Genomic DNA, 23,117 nt, shown 5'->3' with positions numbered 1-23,117 from the left:
TCATACTATTGTTTTTGGTGTGATTTAAATCAAACCGTCTGCAAAAGATAGAACTCGCCATGTTTTATTGAAAAATTTAAGACCAATTCAAAACTTTTTAAAAGAAAGTCTGTTGCTAAATTGTAAGGATAAATATGCTAAATCCTAGTTCTTTAATTTAAAAACTTTATTAACAAATTTTATTAGAAATTATTCAACACCTCAAAATCCTATGGGTTAAATTTTAATAAAATTAGATTTTGATGAGGATACTTTAAATCCAAAATTTGCAATTTTTATAATAAACTAATTTTAATTTGCGGCTGCCATTATATAATTTAGAAAATCGCGGTCCTTGGGTCTCTTATGATTGTATCGTTAAATGAAATTTACAAAACACGGTTTTCTTTTTTTTAATTCAAATTCTCAGTATGACTTTATTATTTTTCATTAAAAACTCATACCTTTAGAACAATGTAACCCATCTTGAGATGTGAAGGGCTTGAAATGATTTCCAACAGCTTTTGTAAATAATATTTTAGATTAAAGATGTCTAGTATGATTTTACATTTTCTTAAATTACAATTCATAAGTAACCTTGCTTTTAATCTGCTTTTGATCTGTTCGAATCAGTTTATCCCAAAATTGCGTAATTTTTCCTCTCCTTCGTTTTTGAGATAATTAAGGCAGCAGGTGTCAAATTTCAAATTATCCGTTATTATTACAGTATATTGAAATATTACATTACAAATGATATTAAAATAAGATTTTTCAGTAATTGTCGGATTTTGCTTGCAGAACAGACTAGGAGATGCGCTCCATATGTTACATTGAGGTTTAAAAATCTTACGTAAGAAGAAGACGCACGTGTCAAAACAAAAATAACGCTACAAGAGATAATAAATAAAAATTGTCATGTCTTAAAATTTAGGGTAAAATCATTGAATAATACTAAAGCTATTTTAGATATGTGTTATATAATCGAGTTTGATGTTTTGTTTTAAATATTGTTTTCACTGCAAATTTTTTCCTAGCCTCAATAATAAAATAGCTATGAACTTATCAAAATGTAGGGAACCACCCTGTATACATCAATATTACACAATAAGTAAAAATAATCTCATTAGATATTATAAACAAACTTTAATATCCACAAATTCAACTTAGTTCTGCAAACCAGATCTACAATCCCTCGTTATAATAGCACCTAGAATCACATTTATGCAACATTTAAATTTGCAATTCGCTTAATGTTTAATGCACTTTGTTATAATAAAAAACCGGCAATGAGTTTTAAGACTTGTTTACAATCTATGTCAAAGTAAGGTCTAGGTCACAATATTATTAATTTGGTGTCTCAGGGTGGAATGAATGATAAATGAAACATAGAATTTTAATGTGCCAACTTGGAGATTAATTGATAGCTTAATACTGAATGTTAAATAAATTCCAAAGGCGGTCATTGTAAAAAAACAACAGCTAATGATAAATTCAAGTTATCGAGCTAACAGTGATTTTTACTATTCATTTATGTGTTTTTAGGTTTCTGTTTTTTATTCTAATAATAATTCTCCTGTTTGTACGTGAGTTTTTTTTTTAATTTGAATGCCGACTTAAAGCAAAATTTTAATTTGCACATAAAAAACTATGCCTGAAACTGACTCTTTATCTTTATGCACATATTGATAAGGGTTATTAAATTTTCCTAACTGTTGTGGACCAGCATATAAATATTTATATTCCGGTGGCATGTAAAAATGTTGATGCAACCAGAGTCATACAGGGAATATAGATTTTGATATCTACAGCAACTATTTTATGCATTATTCTTAAACTTGGTAATTTTTAAAGTAAGATTATATTCGATTTGGGAGCTAATTGACTTTAAACGTTTAATCATCATTTTTACCCTGGCTAAAATTAACATGTACTTCTGATCACCAATTACCTACCCTAAAATTAACTACTTGATCTATATGAGGAATTTAAGTAGGTTTAAAGTGATACTATTTCCATCACCAATTCTGCTCCATTTTGATGTTAAGTAAATATCATGCTAAGGAAATTTTCAATTTTACTAGTAAATGCTGCCGTCAATATCATAAGTTCCGCTTGGTTACACGGGCATTTCCTCTAAATAAGACAGCTTTTAGGAGCAAACTTCCATAGTATCTATCGTCATTTCCTCTTTCGATTTGTCTTTAAACTTGACACTGGTTCGACTACTGAAGCGTACCTTAATGAGAAAATCTTAAAATTGTAAATACATTGAACTTGAAAATTCTTTACATCAGTGAGTGCGCTAAGAAACCATTCAGGCATGGTGCCTCGTCATTGATACCACTGCAATAACACGAATAATGATGTAATGCATTGGAGAGTAAACGGTTTACAGATTTTATTGAAGTGTTTGTAGAGTGTAAAATACTTTGTAAGGTGTAAATTATAGTGCTTGAATTTTAATAAGGCTGACTCGGCTTCATTCTCCTTTAGCTTTCCCGCTTAATATGTCGATATTTCTGGTTAAAGCTTTGTATGGAGATATATTAAATGGATCCCACAGGGTTTATACTCCAGATGCTATTCAGCCTCCAAGTAACCTTTATTTTGGCGTGCAATTAAAAGTATGTATTTCGCTTCTAAAGCAATCAGATTTAATCACATCAACTGTCATAGTTTAAAGGGAGTAAACATTATCCCATTTACGTCCAGTTTTTCAAACTCCTGCCAGTAGGATAACTGCCATGGAAATCAAGACCAATGCTCTGCTCCAATTTCATCGTTTACGGAAACCATCTTACTGGCAAAGGTGCCAGGAGTTTGAAAAACTGAGCCCTAATGTGATTAAATCGAAGTTGTGGCAACTTTACTAAAACGGTAATTGAAAAATTAACCAATGCACTGCTTTGATTCCGTCATTTCTATGGAAATTATCTTACTGGCAAAGCTACTAGGGGTTTAAAAAACCAGGCCTAATGGTATTTACATTTACCAAGTAAACTTAAATAAAATCTACCGAGTGGCTAATTAATCCACGTAATATTGCTTAGATTTTCTTAGAAACGCAATTAAAACAACGAGCGCTTAAAATAAACTGCACTGAATGTATATAAAAAAGGTAACACGCAGGAAATTCTCGGAACTTTTAACCTTGTCTTTTACCATCTGGAGAGTGACATCCCTATATGTCATCATCACTTGCTGTCGCTATCTTGTTTGTTGCTATTTTTGAATTATGCGAGAGGAATTTTGAAAGCAAGTGGGTTTACGTTTAAAGGAATTTGCTAGGTAGGTATGAAAATATGAATTCTTGAGGTTAGACTCCAAATAAAGTAGCGATAAATAGGCAATAAAAATTAGGGGTAGGTACTTAAATTTGGATGAAGGTTACGGGCTGGCTCCACCTCTGCTTTATTTTTGGAAAAAATTAATATTTTGTAATGAGCGATATTGAAGAAACCAGAGAAGAAATGCGGGTGTGCAACAAAGATTTAGAATTATTGTAACACTTTTCGTCACATCTGGACAAAGTTAGATTTCATGTTTCATAGGAATTCTAATGTAGGCAGTAAAGTTTTTCCACTGATTAACCCCATATAATATGAATATGCAACGAAACAATAAAGATGATGGTAGAAGGTTACGATGGTCGACGAATTTTTTAGTCTTATGGTATAAAATACAGCTTCGGCGTTCGACGTTTTAAATTACATACAGGGTAATACAAAAATATTTCGACACACTGCAAGAGAAGATTATTGGCATAATTTGAACATGGAAAGTGGTAAAACTTTATTTAACAAATAAAATGTATCAACGTACGCATATTTTATAATAAAAAAAAGTTGTAGCTTCATGTACGCCAATATACGTCATTGGAAATTTCTGAGGAAAAAATGGTAGGTAAAGATTTCTCGGAAAGTGAAAAATGATCTTTTAATTACTTGTTTAATTCTGAGGAGAACCTCTCGAGATTTTGTATACAATGCAAAATTTTCGATTACAAAACTGGCAACCGTTTTAAAGCAAATAACAATTTGTATATATTTCCACGAAAAAATTACGTCGCACTAAAAATATATATTGGTACGAGTTTGTATTTTTATCTCAATTAAAATATCGTATTTCTTAAATAAAACTCCTAAGTGAGATCCTGCATGTTCGTAATGGTCCTATCAAGGACCATTATTTATTGAAACATTTTATCTTAAAATGATGCGAATAATAACCTCCATAAGCTTATCGAAGTAGTTTTGAATCACCCTGTATAAAACTTATCTCCTTAATAAACTTAACGATTGAACGGTGGGCCTACCAACGTCTGTTGAAATTTGGGTTCTACTATATCCTCGGTTGTGTATATTTTTGAGGTAAATATGCAGAATTAAAATGGATTAATATGGTGATAACGTTTTGAGTCACTATTCGTTTTTAATATCACTTAACTAAATCAGGTTACCCCAATCCATAAATAATAAATCATCAAGTACGCAGTACATATTTAATTTATGTCCGTTATTACCGATTAATTAATTCATTGTCTCTAATAATTGGCGGTATCGGTCTGTCTTTGCCAAAGAGCACGGCCCATTCATTATACACAGTAGTAATTGAATAAACTTTAAATTACACGCTAGACACAAATTTCTCAAGCATCTATTAACGTGCAGCGACCAATAATGTGCTTGAAGTGATTTACCACGGCTAATTCCTTGTTATTAATTCTTCACACGTCATACAGATTAATAATTTGCCTTCTGGTATTAGTCACTTTGATGTAGGTATCTACTTGATCATTGCATAAAATGCGTGCCTCATATTTTTTAGGCAAAATTTTTGCCGCACCGTGTGTTAGATGGATAGGTACTACTTGCGCAGCAGGGTGTAATAATACCAGTACTTACTCCGCCTAACAAGTTTTTCTTAGTAATTTCATTTACGTCAGAGTTGTTCCATATTGTCACTAAGTTGTATATGTGCTTGTTTGTCAATAGGCAATAAATTTTATTCGAAATGTTATTATTGTGTGTGGTGTGGTGTGTTGGCTGCGGCGAGCGCTAGATCTAATGGTGTTACATAAATCTGAAACGATAGCTATAATGGCTATTTAAAGACTACTTTAACAAAAGTGATCTCGTAATTAACAATGCGATTTTTGACTGTAAGAAGTAGGTTGTTTCTTGATAACGAGGCGATGCAAAAAATCGATTTCTTTTTTTATCGCACCGACATCGATCGTGTAACATATACAGGGTGTCCGATTCCTTACTGCACATGCTGAAATGGGTAATGGATCTCATCATTTTAAGTAAAAAAGTTCATTTGAACATAGGTCTGGTTTCGATCAGTGGCGGAGTTACAGGGTGTTCAAATTAAAAAATTAAAAATTCCAAGTTTCTGGGCTTGCAATTCTTAAATCAGATCGACAACCCTAATTTTTTTTTGTTAAGTTGAAATATGATGTTTTTCAAAATAAACGATACTAAATTTGTCCAAGTGTTTTTTGTATTTATTGAAAAAACTCAAACTTTGGTTCAGTAATAAACAAAATCATTCATTTGTTAACAAAAAACTGTTTGCGAGATTGTTTATCGTAAAAAAAAGGCAAGACCTCGATCAACTTGGAATTTTTAATTTTTGAATTTTTAAATTTGAACACTCTGTAACCCCGCTACCGATCGAAATCGAGCCTATGTTCATATGAACTTTTTTTGCAAAAATACCTCAACAGTCCCCCCTTGAAATACCTCGCACTTATTCGAGAAAACATCCGTATAAAGGTTGTCTATAGAAGGCTTTTATAATTCTCTGCTACCGATTATTCAGATCAAAATAAGATGATTTAGCTATATTTACTATAGGGCAAAAGTTGACAATAACAGCACTAAAGGGTGTCAAAGTTGAAAATTAAAAATCAGTTTGTGAGCATATTTTCCATACAGTACAACATAAAAACGCTAATGTTTCTGTAGAAGAGTTTTTCAAGTCGCGGAATTCCTATCTGTAGACAAATTGGAGTTATCTGGTATAGGGCGCCACTTACAGCTCACAGCACGTATTTAATTGAATCCAACGTTTTTGTCCCCTGCTATAAATGATTTTTGAATGCAGTAGTGTATTTGCTCATTGTTTCTAAGTAAAAAAGATACACCTTGTTGATGTTGCTAGGTGGAACCGTTTAAAATACGTACGAGCAAGCAAGGAAAAATTGTGCAGAGGGAATTCAGAACGTTTGGTAAAATTTTGTCAGCACTTCCTTATTGTTAAAAGTGAATTCCTGGCTTTATTACGTGATCTTGATCATAGTCTAATACAGCCAGTAAAATCTAAAATTAGCTTAGTGTTGTAACAAGAATTAGTCGGCCCAAATCTAATCAAGAGTTTATTTTTGGTTCATTGCATTATGTACTTCTTTTCAATGTTCAAACTGATTTTCAAACTTCCTCATTCTTTCTCAATTTTATCGAGCGAATGCGGAAAAATCCTGGAAGAAAACTATAATTAGGAGATGTTCTGAAAAGTTTATTGAATATGTATAAGGTGATGAAGAGGGCCATTCAACAAAATATCTTCCAGATATAGTTGAATATATCTAAACTTTTAGGTGAATGCACCTCTTTATCTTTAATATAATACCAATTTTTCAGATTTTTCCTAGTCGTTCTAAAAGTGATCATGAAGGAGCTAAATGTTAAGGAAATTTTGTCTTCTCAAGCTAGCTTGTAAAATAGTGAGGTGCGAGCACCCCAACTTGAAATCCAGTTCAATATATCTGATTGAAACTTTACCACGGAAACATGACCTAAAGTTGTGTTTCACTGAGGTTAGGAGGTTTGATCACAAACATGCATTGCCTAACTCTATTACTTGATATCTATAGGTAAAAAACTACGTAGGTATGTGAATTATAAGGTTTGCCGAGACGAGACAAATGTATAGAAGACCAAGGAAAGGGGCATCTTGGCATCTTAATATTCGATAATTAGTTCTTATCTAACTCTTCAGATATGGAAGATTCGGGAGCTTCAGGTTAGGCATGCTGGTGTCTCGACTAAGTCCTTATAGACCAACTTTGTGCTCTTTTCTAGCAAATTATAATTATATTGGACCGTTGTTTTTTATTCACACCATCTACTTTCTTGCATTGTCCAATATTTCACGGTAACAGTATTTCTTTCATCTATTCAATATTATCCAGTTAATTTCAGGTCGAATCCAAACATTTACATTGAATGTATGAGTTCATAAACATTCTTCATTATTGACACAGGCCGTTAGAATTATGAAATAGGCGATTGATTATGTCTTACGGTTGTTTTATATAGGTCGTATTGTCATTTGATAATGATTTGTTTTCTAAAAAAGCTCGAGCTTTCAATAGTTCTTCTCATATGTGCTTTCTCCAATTAGGTAGTAGGACGAAACTCAAGTTGCAGTAGGTAGAAGAGTGGAAGTTATATTTTCTTTCAGTTGGAATGTTTTGAATTTCGAATAAATTATTATTAAATCATTAGCACATAAGTGTTTCGCTCTAAATTTTGCATGGACTACTTTAATTTCAAAGGTTGCAGTAATTGTTACAGGCGTAACAAACCATTCAGTATAAAAATGATATTTTAGCTAGAAATAAATTGATTAGGTAGTATTTCCAATGGTTTCGACTCACACGTTTCAATCTAAATAAACACCCCGTACACTAAAGAAAGCTTGATTTGACAAAAAGTTTGCTTAGGTAAATCGGTTTTGCGGTGGCCAAAGCGACAACGGTCTTTAGTAGACAAAGATTTGATTGCTGAGATGCTAAATGCTCTTCTAATTTACAATTTCCTTAGCTTCATAGGAATACATATCTAAATTGTCATTTATTTTGTTAGTTTTATCTCTTTTAATTACACATTGTTTGAACACACGTATTTTAACACACATTCGTTTGTTGCAAGTGTTGTTAACATCCATGCGTTCTATCTATTTACGAACCAAAGCTGAAATGTAATTAACAAATCAAACAAACTTACCTGTAGCTGATGTTCAATCTGGATTACATTGAAGTCTTGTCGGAGCAAACATGTCCCGCCCCACTCAGTTCCTTACCATTTGGTTGCGGCAACAAACAAGCATGAGGACCTCGGGGATGGATGAGGTGTGCGAGGTGTTTATTTACTTAAAAACATGTGGGGCTCTACAGGATGAGTGTTCTTCGGTGATTAGTGGAGGGACCTCGGGAACTAGCGGCAATTCAAAAACTTTAATTTATATCTGGCTTGAATGATGCGAGCTGTCAGTGTCAAACAAATAATAAACGAATATGAACGGTTGCATGGCCAACTATCTTAAAACTGTGACATCGGATTTAAAAAAAGACTGTCAGTCCGCTATTTTGAGAAATAACTGTCTACTTGATGGCATCATTTTAAAGCTTGGAAAAATACCTTTTTAAATAAGTCATGATCTACTACGCTTTCCATTAAAAAAAAAAAGCAAACTTATGCCATATCTCAGAAATTACTACTGTCAGAAAAATCCGGTCAATCTGTCTTTTTCAGGGCAAAATTGCGTACAATAATCGGATTTATACAATTTCTCTAGAATCGGCAATTACACGGCTAGATCGGTTAAAATTTGGGTTTGGTAAATATCTAGTAAGCCATGGACTTTTTCAGGAAACCAAAAATGGCTTTAAATTGGTCCTCTAACCTGAAACTGCAATTCTTTGCCCGCGGAACCCACTTCGTAACTCTGCTAGTTTCCGAAGTCCTTCATTAATCATCGAAAACATCACCGTGTATACCATCAGAGGTGCTGCCCGTTATCTTAAAGATCATACTAGGCCCCATACGATCCAGATCGAACTTGTTGTGAAAAATGTGATTCATCCGTTAATCATACAACAGTACTGCTGCGATTTCCACATTGTTTAATATTAAAATGCGAATTGCAATTAATAAAGTCGCATTGAGGACGTTTCTCACGCCCCCCAATTCCTTTGATGGCACGTCTGCCTATGTCGTACGTCATTTAACATTTAAATGTCCGCTTTAATTCGGATAGTCTTTGCGTTCTTAAACCGTGCAACAATATCAGATGTGCATGTGTCCCCATGGAAAAATTAGAATTGACAGTCCTGGGTGGTCTGGGTTGCATGAGTTGACACAAAGAGATAGATTTACGTAAACAGTTTGCAAACGAAATCGCTAACCGTGTAAGCGCAACCGGGCTACACCTGTTTTCGAAATTTCCGGCCACTTGTTTGATTTGAGAGATCTAGTCCAAGGGTAATTAAGAATACCTTAACGATTACAATCATACATACATATAGACACTTAAATAGCACTAATTTGATGGTTAGAACGCACCTAGCATTGTACCATTTTGGTGGATCCCGAAGTTGTGTAATTTAAAGGCCAACAATATGACACCTAGAAGCTTCGGATACGAGTTCTTTTTTGACTTGCATAAAAAGGCAAATTTTCAGATATTCGATTATGAATCAATTGCTTAACGTGTAGCAGCACTCCAATTCACTAGTGATTCTTAAAAAAATTATCCACTGACGCAACTAACAATAAGTACTAAAACCCATAACATTTTCCAAAATTAAATGTCATAAAAATTAATATGTTTTTTGCATAAAACTCGTGACTTCAACCTATTAATTGTAAATTACAAAGAACTTTTGCCATTTGCTAACGTTCGTAGACCTAATTGTTTCTCTGGCGAATAAACGATGGTTTAATTCACTCGGCACATTAATCACTATTCTCCAGATGAAATTTTATCACAATTTTAAGTCCCGTTAAAAACTACTTCGTAAATTTTTTTGATCCGACCCGTTTTGGGGCCACCTTCGCCAATTTCATTTTCTTCAAATGCGCACCTGATTTTGCTATAAACGTACAAGGTATGACTGAACTAAGTTTTTAATTATTTATTCACTCACAAATTGAATTAAATATATCACCAATTTAAATTTAATATATTTCAAACCGTCCTCATGTTTATTTCATTGCAATTGCTGCATATTCTTTGTCAGTTTAAGGTATAGAGTGTCCCGATATTGCGTCATTTGTCGATAACTCATTTAACATTAAGGCGCGTTCAGCCTATGTAACAAAATAAACGTTTTATAACAAGGTTATTCAACTTGCTAGAAAAAAAATAATACACAATTGTTATGTGTAACAACGCCGTACAATATTGTTCAAGTCATTCAATGTGTTTTTTTACACTCAATAAAAGTTGGATTATAGAAAGTTGTAAAACTTTATTGAATCAACCGAGCTGAGTAGCCCATACTTACAACTTTTAACAGGTTGCATTCTGAATTGTTACTGAATATTGATTATACAATATAACATTGAAATGCGTGCAATGCGAATTGCGTAGTACCACATGTTAGATGTAAAAAAATCCTGTAGGATTTTTTAGTCGGAATTCCTTTCGTTTTCGAGATACAGTGTGTTCAAATTTTATTTTAAAAAAAACGATACATTTGTGAATAGCTTCTGAAACGCCTGAATTAAATAAAATTTTGCAATTTATCGGTAATTATCGGTATAATTTCAATTAAAAAAAGTGTTTAATTCTATAAGGAGGGTTCGCACAGGCAGAATTCTAGGTGTTTTGGAAAAAAAAGAGAGTACGCCACTGTTTTTCGAAAAATAAAAATAACTTTTCAATTCCTCGTTCAAATAGAAAGGGCAATAATGCCCTTCACTCTTTTTCATATAAGACATCGTTTTCGAGCAAAAAATAAGAACTGCTTTAGTGAATAGCGTTGGAAATGGTGTAGATTTCATAGAGTAACATTCATTTTTATTTCGAATCTTTATAAAAGTATATAGGAACTTTTTTATGTCTTTAAACATCACATTTTTTTATCCCTACTTTGATCTTAATATATTAAAACGAATTTAAATTTTTAGAGTTGTCTTAAAAAGTCATAATAGGAATGTAAAAATCATTTGGAAATTAAAGTTCTCAAACTATAAAAAGTCACGTATTTTGATCCAAATATTTCGAAAAGGGTTAAAAATTGGAATAAAGTTTGCTACGTGAGATATTCGCAGAATTTTCAGACAAATACAAAGCATACAGTGTTCCATTTAAAATACTAAAGCTGTCTCAGTTTCCGGTATAACCGGAAGTACCCCTTTCTGGGGAACATTTTAGTTTTATGTAGTTGATCGATTACGTATCTCGCGGGTCTTAATAAGACACCCTTTATAAAATCCCATAAAACTGGGATAAACGGTTCGCGAGATATTGCGAGCGTTCCAGACTTTTGATATTCTCTGTATATTCGACGATAGATCGAAACATAGATAAAAGCTAAAGTCGACGAAATACCTGTTGACATGACATCATATATCAAGTATCTCTGTCAACATATCAAGTAACTAGAAAGCAAGGGAGACGTCACGTTTTACTCTTATATTTAATTTATTTTAAAGATGCATTTTAAACATGCATTTTTTACTTGAAATGTTCTAATATTTTAATTAAACATTTTAATTAAAAAAAAAAAAAGTTTTCATCTTCTGACCATCACCAGACAATGAGTGAATCGATTCCTTAGGAATATTCAGAGAAATATCCCTAGAGCTACATCCAAAAGTGACAAGGAAATTAAAACAATTGACAAAAACCAAGAGCCTCTTGACCAAGTCCTGGCTTAGGAAGGCTTTATTAAATTTTATGCATTTTAAATATCTAGAGCTTAATTTCAATGACGTCACTGGTGCAGTCGAAAGTAATATTAATCACTTGTTGCTGGGAATTTGAAATCGTGCTGTATCTCAATCAATTCAGTGCCAGCGTATTTACATTCTGGTGTCATTCATATTGAGCAAGAAATAATATTAAGTATCTTGAAAAATGGAAATTTTTGTAAATAAACCACATTTTATATGGTTGAATTTATGTGTGTATGCTTTTGTCTTTACTATATACTCTCCGTTCTTTTTGCGCCATCACCATCGCAAGTGTCCACCAGCCCCACAAAGTCCTGGAAATATCGTGTAAATTTTAGTAGGCATTCGTTAACCTCAAAGAGGTCACTTCCAACTAAGCTCTTATAGCATTAAGGAAGTTCTTACGGCATTAAGGAGAAAATTGCTTACCGTAGTTACTTAAGGTCTTTGAATCTGTAATTCTATCTTGTCATCGTTCGTGTGTGCTAATTTACCGTTATAGTTCGTTTCGCGCCTTTATGGTTTTAGTCCGGATTAAACGAAATGAATCCAATTACCTTCCTACAGACAACAAATAAGAGCGTTATTTTCTGAAGACATTAAAGCAGTAGAATTCTGAGTAATTAAGCAGAGTTTCTTTTTATTCCTATTTTTACCTTAAGGAAGAATTTCGTTTCTGAACCTTGGGGAATAATCTTTGTTGCTGTGACACTTCAAGCTTTAAGTTGCTTCACTTCGAGGACTAACATGAAAGGAATCTGCAATTAACCCAGTTTTTGTAATGAACATCTCCGCATTTAGTTATAACCTGCCTCAATTAAATCGCATTATTTTAAGAGCTATAGTCAAATATAGACCAACTAGGGGAACTACGTGGATTAAATGGATTTTTAGATTTAAATGGGAATAATATAGTTATTTCGAATGACCAGTTTTATGGGAAACCGTAAATTTTAATACCTCCCTTAGGTTGGAACACAATTAGGCGTAGCTGGTAGCTAATAATAGGTAGTGTTAAAGCAACTAAAATAAATGTTACGTTATCGAAACACATTAACGCACTGCTTGCCGCATTTACGAGACTTAACTCGACGAAGGCGACAGAATCTATTAATTTTCGATTCACAAAAATTGAGCACAAGATTATGAAGACCCCATGGTTATACCTTTAATCGTAACCGAGATGCCCCGTAAAACCATTGAAATTAAATTTAGAAAATTGTATATTTTCGGGAAGTGAATGCTTGTTTTCAATGCCTAGATCAGTAAGAATCGAAAGTAATATAACATTTATTTCAAATACAACGAAGAAATTGACTTTGTCGGTTCAAGAAAAAGTGTATATACCTACATACAGGGTGTCGATTTGAAAACGTGCCACCCCTGTTATCGCGAAACTTGGTAACAACAGCCAAACGTAGCAAATGACGTACCAAAATGTAGAGAATTAAAAACCCTTTCAAATGATGTATCACTTAACCCCCTTTACCATTTACGATATTTTAGAGGGTGGCTCTGCGGGGTAGATGGTTGAAAGAGGTTCTACATAAAAATTGCTTCCCCTCGATGACAAAATCGACTTGTTCCGGCGTTTTTTTAAAAATCGATGCTGTTTCAAGATAATAGGAGTGAGAAGTTTTCAAATTGACACCCTGTATTTCATCTTGAGGATATATCCAAGAATACTCAGTATGTTATTATATATTAATATTAAATTTAAGCATTTACTTTCTACTTTCTTGGTGTTGATTTTACCAGCCCGATATTTTCTCAGATGTCAAATGTACAGGGTGGCGCAAGTTCGAAACTCAATATTTCAATTTTTGGTTGCCAGAAATAAAAAAAACATTTTTACTCTATTTGGCGTAGTACAAGAATGCTTAAATTAGCAAATTTTCATATTGTTGTTCTCAAATCTTCAAGATCTCCTCTTATTTGTCGACCCAAAAAGCATCGCAAATCTGTTCATACATCGTCAACGTCTTTATCTTTTTTAATGGAACTCACCATGAGTCATTCGAATGGCCTACATTAAAAAAATTTAACTATTTTTATGAAACATCCTGTATATTACTGTAGAGGGTCTTTATTAGATCTAGAGGTTTCTTCGTGCTCGTTTCAAAAATATAGGATTTTGGGCTCTCATCCCTAATTATTTTCCCTAAAACTAATTCATTGTGTTGCATAAGGATAATTTATAACAGGAAAACAAAACTTGGGAACGAGTCACCTTCATTTCTATAGGTGAAAGGTGGCAAATTAAGATGCGGGTCTGACTTATTTACTAGCTGTATGGAACACAAATAATTCATTTGAATCAAAACAATTGGAGAAAAGGTCACGAAATCCTATATTTTTTAAATCAACATTAAGAGGCGCATCTAATAAAAATAACATGCAATTTTCTCTTGCAAATATCGAAATTGTATATAATAGCTCTGTTTTTACATCGAATCATCTTTTTAACAGCATTTTTAGGTTCAATACCCAAAACGTCTATACATACTCAATTTCTTTAAACAAATACTGGGTAACCCAAAAGAAAGGAATTTTGAGCTCTAGTTGGAACGCCCTGTAAATAACTGGTCTATTTGGCACGTCTGATCGTTTTTTTAATGGAATATCTGTTCCACAGAAAACCATCCCATATAGAAGTTTAAGACAGAAGTAATCTGAGGAAGTGTGTATATTTAACCCTTATTTGCGCAGAAATCTAAAATGAAATATTACGCAGGTGGCGCAAAAATTTATTTTTAATATTCGGGTTCTATTGAAGTTGATCGCCATAAGTAGTCAAATAGAAAGTTACATATGCCCTTTTTACTTAAATAATATACAGGGTGTTTGAAAAATAGGTGCTTTGAAATTTGATCCACCGCCACGCCAATGATTGATCATTTTATCGACCACTGCCGCCGTAAGAGCTACTCGTGTAAATATTAATTAACTTGTGTGGTTATTGAAAAAGTATATTGAAAATTCAAAAAATACATCGTAATTGTAGAAATGTGCGATCAAACATAACATATTGAGGAATATTTTGCTAAATTACTTAGTGTACAAAATTTGAGGAAGAATTCCATCGGTTTTTCCGGATATGTGCTACACTACACCAGCCGTAATTCCACAATTTTAGAAACAGTTTTTTATTAACCTTCAAATCGCTCGACTTTCTAGTTGTTCAACCGAGTCTGCAACTCATTCTGTTTACGAGATTCCCATACATGACATCATTATCTTGGGCACACTGTATAATACGTTTGTGGGCCTCGCGTGCCGTAATGCAGCGATTAAAAGCGTTAATTGGATAGGTACTAATAGGAATGTTATACACATATTATATACAAACATGCCCTGTCAGCAATGCGAATGATTAATAACAGGTGTTTGTGTTTAGTAATAATTTCCTCTGTCTGTTGGGTACGAGCTTTGTTACATTTTTCTGAATCCGACGATGGTTAGTGCCAGATGTTAAACACCTTACCTTACTAAACTGTGTCTTCATCACAGTCCCTATCAAAAAAAAAATGGCTTAAAAACTTTAAATCGGTTTATATTAACTTCACGTACGTACGTGGGTTAAAAATAGCGGTTTTAAATGTATAAGAATCGTGAAGCCAACAAATCAAGAAAGAAGGAAAGATGAAACAGGTGCATGCAAGTACAAAGAAGGATGACAAGGTAAACCTGCCAAGATGCATACATCCTGCATTTCAAGCCCTACCGAGCATCCTGCTTGTAATGATACGGACGTAACTGTCATTAAGTATATTGTTCCTCTACAGTTACACAAAGAGGTTGTAAAGAGTTTTCTTAATACTATCGTGTCATCGTGGAATTGCAACACGAATCGTAATTCCTCAAAGATCAATAACTACATAATGCAAAAAATGTATGGTGCCGGTGTACAGGGTGTTCCGTTTAAAGTGGCACGAGCGATTACCTCCGAAACCACATTTAAAATTTAAAAAAGTCAAACAAACATTGCTTGTTATGACAGGTGACGTCCGACGTACGTAAACGAATTTTTACTCAAAGTCATTTAAAGGGCATTTCAAAGCCAACTTTGTTCTTTCAACGGAACCCCCATGGTAAGTTTGTAAAGAGCTTAAAAAATTAAGCATTTTTCGCTGGAAAAGTTTTTTCTAGAACTTCTCGTTTTGCAGATGTCAACAAAAATCGAACTGGGACGTTTAAAGTAACACATGACTCAAATTGTGAAAGACACTTTATTAATGGAAAATAGAAATTCACTCAAACCAATAGTAAAAATTAAATCATAGCAAAAAAAGCACGAAATACTTAATTCTCTAAATTTTCGCAAATTTACCAAAAAAAATGGGTGTTCCATTGAAAAAACAAAGTTGGCCTCGAAGTGTCCTTTAAATGACCTTGAGTAAAAATGCGCTTGCTGGACGTCCCCTTCCTTAACAAGCAATGTTTGTTTGAAACTTTTCGATTGTAAATTTGGTTTCGGAGATAATCGCCCGTGTCACTTTAATGAGACACCCTGCGTATTGTGGCCAAAGCACTTAAGAGATACTTCACTTCGCATCGATCTGTGAGTTTCCTCGACCTCCTAGCTCATAAGACACAGCATAAAACCATAATCGCACTGAATTATTTATTTATTACCCTATAAATTTAAATCAAAATAAATTGCAGCAGTTGCATTGACTGATAATAATTCGCCAAGCACACTGAACTATTTGAGTAACGAGACTTTTAAACTGGGTGACGTGATCAAATATATTATTTCGAGTCAAGAATGATTTATATCTTTTATGGCATCGTAAATAACTGCTACAACACATTTAAAAGTCGAAGACTCCTAGTTTTTAAACAGCTATAGTTAGAACTGGATCTATAAAAAGTTTATACACTGCATGTTTCAACTGCATCTCAGGTGGTGGTTGTTCAGCGTAAACTATCAGAAAATCTAGTTCAAAGAATGTAGGCTAATAACAGTTTTTTTGTTATTTGCGGGTACATAAATAATGTATGATTTTCTTGAACAACTAATCAATCCAGTGAACATTTCGGTTGCCCTTGACCATGCGATGTGCCGGGTCATTCCGTGCGCATACCACATATTGACCTGCGGGTTACCAGGCTCATTTGAAAAGATATCAGACAGCTGCAAATACAAAAGATTTTCATATACTTATAATCGTAAAATTTATTGCAGTGCAAAATTACAGAAAAAGTTGTCAAAAATTTAAAAGTTTTGCACAAGGCGCATTTTTCGAATAGAGCACTTTGAATGTTATCAACAGATCTTTCTGATCTCAAAAATAGGTACGCACTTTTGTGCGTGTAAGAGATGAATGCTGTTCTCAATTAATTTTAACTGAAAATAGTACGTAATTGCACCGTTATAACAACTCCTACTTGCGTATTACTAAATACAAAAAAATGTGCAATTTACTTAACTTAAAACGTAAAAAAAGTATATTCTGATACATTTGATTGACCGTTTCGAGGCCATTTCAACGTTAAACTTCAAAATTGTGTATCTTTACTCCATGAAAGACATTTTTTACGTATCCATACTCCAAACTACCAAAGAAAGAATTGACCATGTCCAAATCATTTTTCAGCAAAACATACGTCGTTCTAAAATGCATAATAATGCTAAGTGCGCAACTAAGTTTCTGGATTTTTTTGATTAATGCAAAAAGGAAAATTTCAAGTGAAATGTAAAAAATAGTTTATCGTCCCTCGTTACCTACACATTTTTGCCATAATTCTGGCAATACATGAATACCGCGACGATAAGACGACACCTCCGGTCCGAAATCGTCTGGACCGAAACCATTCATCCAACCAATTTCGTACTTCTTCGAAATTGGCTAAGTGTAGCCCAGCCAAGCCATGTGGCATCGGCCATAACAACTGATAATCGAAGGGAGCCAGGTCTGGCGAATATCGCGGCTACCGCACCGGTAGTCCATCTCATTTCAGCGTTTGAATGGTGTCCTGGACAATGGAAGCGCGATGACATGGAGCGTTGTCGTGCTGTAATATCCCTCTTTCGTGTCTAATTCTGGCCGTTTTTCGAGCAATGTGTGGTTTAGATTGATTAGTTGTTGTCGGTAGCAATGCCCATTGACAGTTTCACCCGGTTTCAGCAGCTCATGATACAAGATTCCTTTCTGGTCCCACCAAACGCAAAGCATTGCCTCCTTTCCGAGGCGATTTGGTCGCGCCATCGATGTTGATGCTTTGCCAAGTAAAAGCCACGATTTTTTGCGTTTGAGATTCTCAAAGAATATCCACTTTTCGTCTCCCCAGTAACAATTGGACGCAGGAAGCTTTTTCTTTCGTGCCATAAAAGCAAAATTTCAAAAGTGGCTCTTTGATTTTCCATCTGTCTCTCGGTCAACTCATGCGGCACCCATTTTCCCCCCTTTTAAATTTTTCCCATGACACGTAAACGTTTGGAAATACCTTGGCAAGTCATGTTTAATGTCTCCGCAAGCTGTTCTTGTGTTTGCGTATCATCTTCATCTAACAATGCTTGCAGATCGGCGTCTTCAATTATTTTTTATCTTCTCGAGCGCTTTTTGTTCTCAGTATCGAAATCGCCACTTCTGAAGCGCTTAAACCAATCTTCACAGGTAGTTTTCGATGGTGCATGTTCGCCATAGGCCTCCTTGAGCAAATGACGTGCTTTAGCTGTATTTTTTTCTTTAATGAAAGTAGCAAAGCAAAGCTTCCCGCAAAAGCTGTTTATTTGGCGCAAAACTCAACATTTTCGTCCTTAGAAAAAATATTTTTGCGTTGCGATGTGTGTTGAAATTGCAACTGGTTATTGTTAACAAGCGTCCAAGCTATTAGGTTGTTTCACAAGAAATGTCCGATTTTAAGTCTTAACTTTTCTTCCGCCTTTTTTTGCATCAAGACTTTTTTCTAGTTATGCGCCAAATATATCGTTTCAAACCTGAGAGTGTGCTGTTTCTTATCTGATATTTTTTGTGGGATTGTGTACAGTTCTGACACATTTTTGGACCGATCATGTCTAACATGTATCCAAGAGATTTTCGCGTCTTGTACTTGTATGGGTGGAAAAGTGGGCCTAACGCCGTAGAAGCTGCCCGAAATATTAACTGTGCGTTTGGGGAGGGTTCTGCAAATGAACGCACTATTCGTCGCTGGTATGCCAAATTCGAATCTGGAGACGAGAGCCTGGAAATTGAAGACCGTGGTAAACCAAAGAGTGCCCTGAATGATGAAGTTTTGCAGGTGCTGGTTGAGACAAATCCCCACCAAACAGTCCGAGAACTTTCAGAAGAGCTAAACGTTAGCATGGCAACAATTTCTCGGCACCTAAAGCTGATTGGGAAAGTAAAGAAGATGGATAAGTGGGTCCCGCACGAGCTTAATGAATGGCAGGAAATTTGCAATTCTCTGCTGATCCGAAACGACAGAGACCCGTTTTTGGATCGCATTGTAATGTGCGACGAAAAATGGATGCTGTATGACAACAAACGACGCTCTGCACCATGGTTAGATGCCGATGAGAATCTAAAACACATGCCTAAACCGAGTTTGCACCCAAAAAAGACGATGGTTACTGTATGGTGGTCAATCCATTACAACTTCTTAAAACCGGATGAAACCATTACTGCAGAGAAATACTGTGCCGAACTTACCGAAATGCATCGAAAGTTGTCTGTTAAGCAACCGTCATTAGTCAATAGAAAGGGGCCAATCCTTCTTCATGACAACGCGCGACCACATGTTTCGCAAAGAACCGTGAAAAAGCTCAGAGAAATGGAGTACGACACACTACCACATCCACCATATTCGCCAGACTTGTCACCGATGGATTATCACTTTTTTAAACACCTAGACAACTTCCTCGCCGGAAAACGGTACCTTCATCAAGCCACTATAGAAAGTGCCTTTAAGGAGTTTATTCAAAGTAGAAGCAATGATTTTTACGAAAATGAAATTGCAAAACTTGTCGCTAAATGGCAAAAAATGTGCAGATTGTAATGGTGCATATTTCGATTAAATATAATAATTTTTGAAAAAGTTATAGTCTCTTAAAAGTCACGAGTAAAATTGGACATTTCATGTGTAAAAACCTAATACAAACAAAACACAACTTCTGACATATACGTCAGTGACATATGTCGTTAGCGCCATCCATGTGTGAAACCCGGAAACTTAATTGCGCACCTAGTAGCTAATTAATATTTTCTTGAACAGTTACTAATGAATTTTCCTTATCTTTTTCAGGGGCCACTAGAGAAATCGGCACAGCGCTGACAAGGATATGTTTGAGGCATAAAGCGGTAGAGAACAGAATGAAAAATTTCACGGGGTGAGTAGAACAAATGGGTTAATATTGTGTCGTAATGTAAACGATTTAATTTTTCATACTGAGCCTCATATCAGTACTGCAGACGGAACAGTGTGAAAACTAAGATCATTAGTCAAGCAGGAAGTCGTGCCTTCGTGGCAACATCCTCAACCCCCAATTTCCACTGATGTCATATTGTTTATCATATCTAAAAATCTCAATTAAAGATCGCTTAACTAGGTTGCTTAAGACGATGTTAGTTTGGAACCTCACGGCCACTGCGGCAAAACGCTCAAAACACATTTTTCTCCATAATTTTTCTTAAAATTTTCAGGTTGTTAATTTATTCGGATTATCAATACAGGTTTTTAACTTTTATAATGACGGAGACAGGATAGTATTAAGGGGCATTTCATGCCTAGGTGCATAAACGCATTAGTAAATAAATAATCCAGAAAAAAGTTTGTAACTACTAAACAAAATGCAAACAGAAAGAGGAATTATTGAAGGCAATGGGAAACTAGTAAGTGCAATATGGCTCAACTCGTATTTCGATAAAGGATTGCCGCACTGCCGTGTAAGGCATATTGTGATTCCTATATTTATTTACATTATCGGATCCCCTAGAGATTTTTCAAGCGTCTTCAGAATTGAATAGAGAAGCTGAAGTATTATCCCAATATACAACTACCATTGTCTATGCCTCAGGTCTGTTACAAATCTAAATACAATAACACTTCTCTTAAGAGTCCGTGCGATATGGCGTCACCGTTAACAGTTTAAGTTTGCCGTGTTTAGCATTTCCGCCGAAGTAAGTACAGTGAAATTAAATAAATAATAAAATTGCAAAACTGAAAATTGCAAATCTGTTTTGCGGTCATTCCACTGGTTGCAACTGATTACTGCAAAGAGATAGAGAATGAAATTAAGCATAAATAGCCACAAAATAAAGCCGATAATGGAAGAAATTAAGCAAAAAGTGAGATTTGAATATTGTTCACGTCGTTTTGAAATGTGAGTCAAAATCAACAAATGGGATAAATGCATATTCAAATTTTTGGACAGTGACTGTAGAATTTTTTTGCAGGTACATAAATGCACTTGTTTCGTCAGTGCCCTTTCGCTAACTAAATTTAAATATAAATTTATATAGTCGTTAATACTATTTCATTTGTAACATTACCTTTCGAACGCATGCTTCTATTTTTAATGCAAACAATAAACAATTTAACAAATAATTAGGTAATGGAAAAACAATGTAAACCTACAAAAGCCAAATTCCTCCTGTAATTCGCAATTTATTGCATGTCGCGCTATGTGTTTAATGTCGAGCAATCCGCTTTATGACGTCACACCACTTCAAGAGCTTTTCGCCCATCCATGAGAATTTAGAGTTTTCCCAATAGGTTAATTTATTTAATTTATGGGAAAATTTATACATGCAAATATTATTAATCTAAATAGAATTTAATTTTTTGTGAATTATCCTTGTTGCATAATAAAGGGTTAACCACGCAGCCCGTTTAATAGAAAATTTTTGATTTCCCACTATAGTAGTCCAATTAAATTTTGTTTCAGGCTAGAATGGACCATTTTGAATTCAAGCAAAATATTTTCAAAATGGCGGTACTTCCGATTGTACCGGAAGTGGCGACCAACTTCGTTATTTTAAATGGACCCCCTTTTTTTAGCATTTTCGGACTTCTCATTAAATTTTAAGGCCAGTTCATGTAAAGTGTCTTATATCTAAAATTTACCGTTTTCGAGTTATACCGGAAAATTCGAAAACTTTGACCGCTGCAAGGTCTCATTTAAAATTTAAGCACTAGATGCTTTCCAATAAGTTTTCTTAATAAAATTTGCTCTAATAACTTATTATTACTTTTTTTTGCCTTATAATTTAGCATGGTAAATTACCTTACGTCGAACCTCACATATAAAGATAGAAATTTAACTTATCAATAAACTTTGATTAGATTTATCTTTTAGAACCAGTTTAATTTAAATCAGGGAAGACTTAAATAACTTAAAATTTCGTTTTTACACTCGTAACTAAAACACCTTGCTTATGAAATTAATTGGTAACCACGTTTTTGTGGCTTCTACAGTTTTAGAGATATTAAAAAATAAAATAATATATAATTTCGAAATATTGACTCACTACCGTTTTCCTTCATTTCCAGGGTTATCATGGAGTGTTTAATAATACCCCTTCAGGAGAAGTTAGAAGAATGGCGAAAGACTGTATTAAATTTGGATAAGGAACATGCTAGAGGTGAGTAATATCTCTACCCTCCCAACCAATTACTACACGAACGCACATGCATGACAAAAATAACTGAAGGACTGCTACAACTACAACACAATACGCTACAACTACTACAATAATAAGACTGACAAGACAATCTCGCTTCCTCTTTCCATCGACAGCCCTGTTGGAATACTTCCAGATGTAGCTTATAAATTTGGTTTGGAATAATGTTTAATCACCTAAAGTTGAGAATTTGTACCATGAGTAGAACGACCAGCTTGGACGAGAGCCTCTACCTCTATTAAAAGAAAATTAAATTAATTTTTACCAAAAAATAAAAAATCGCACTTGGAACCCTATGCCGATTTGTTCATAGGAACAGGAATGAGAAATTATTTTTTATGTTGAAAACGACTTGGAACACAAGAAAAAATATCTTCATATTAGAAAAGTCAGTGGCGTATCCTCTTTCGCAGATTACAAACGAGCTCGTGCAGAACTGAAAAAACGCTCAACAGATACTTTACGTCTTCAAAAGAAGATGCGTAAAGGGGCTGGAGGAGATGTTCAGAAACGCTTTGAATGTGGCTTGCAGGACGTCACCGAAAGACGACAGCTTTTGGAAGAGACCGAAAAACATGCCGTTAGAGCGGCTCTGATAGAAGAGAGAGGACGATTTTGTACTTTCGTTGCACTACTAAAACCTGTTGTTGTATGTATCTTGGCATCTGGTTTCTATCTCAAATTTTAAATCTCTATTTGTTTGTATAGGATGAAGAAGTAGCTATGTTGTCAGAAATGGGACATCTGCAAGAGGCAGTCCAACAGCTTGAAAAGCACACTGCCGATCCGACTACTTTGCCGCCAGCATCTGAACAGGTAAAGA

The 23,117-nt window shown here is 34.5% G+C and overlaps 1 protein-coding gene across 4 annotated transcripts in view; it reads left to right on the top strand.

The window, feature by feature from the left end:
- mim (missing-in-metastasis) overlaps positions 1 to 23,117 on the top strand; it is a 71,456-nt gene that overhangs the window by 30,716 nt on the left and 17,623 nt on the right. For all 4 annotated transcript variants that reach the window (XM_066401335.1, XM_066401334.1, XM_066401332.1 and 1 more), the window contains exons 4-7: positions 19,917 to 20,001; positions 22,164 to 22,255; positions 22,708 to 22,943; positions 23,003 to 23,110. In XM_066401335.1, the coding sequence (XP_066257432.1) occupies positions 19,917 to 20,001; positions 22,164 to 22,255; positions 22,708 to 22,943; positions 23,003 to 23,110 (521 nt within the window). The remainder of the gene's footprint in view (positions 1 to 19,916; positions 20,002 to 22,163; positions 22,256 to 22,707; positions 22,944 to 23,002; positions 23,111 to 23,117) is intronic.

The sequence above is a fragment of the Euwallacea similis genome, chromosome 22 (assembly GCF_039881205.1).
Source record: "Euwallacea similis isolate ESF13 chromosome 22, ESF131.1, whole genome shotgun sequence".
In the NCBI taxonomy this organism is placed as follows: domain Eukaryota; kingdom Metazoa; phylum Arthropoda; class Insecta; order Coleoptera; family Curculionidae; genus Euwallacea; species Euwallacea similis.
The sequence above is the reverse complement of the archived record's forward strand: the minus strand, read 5'-3'. Positions and strand labels throughout refer to the sequence as shown.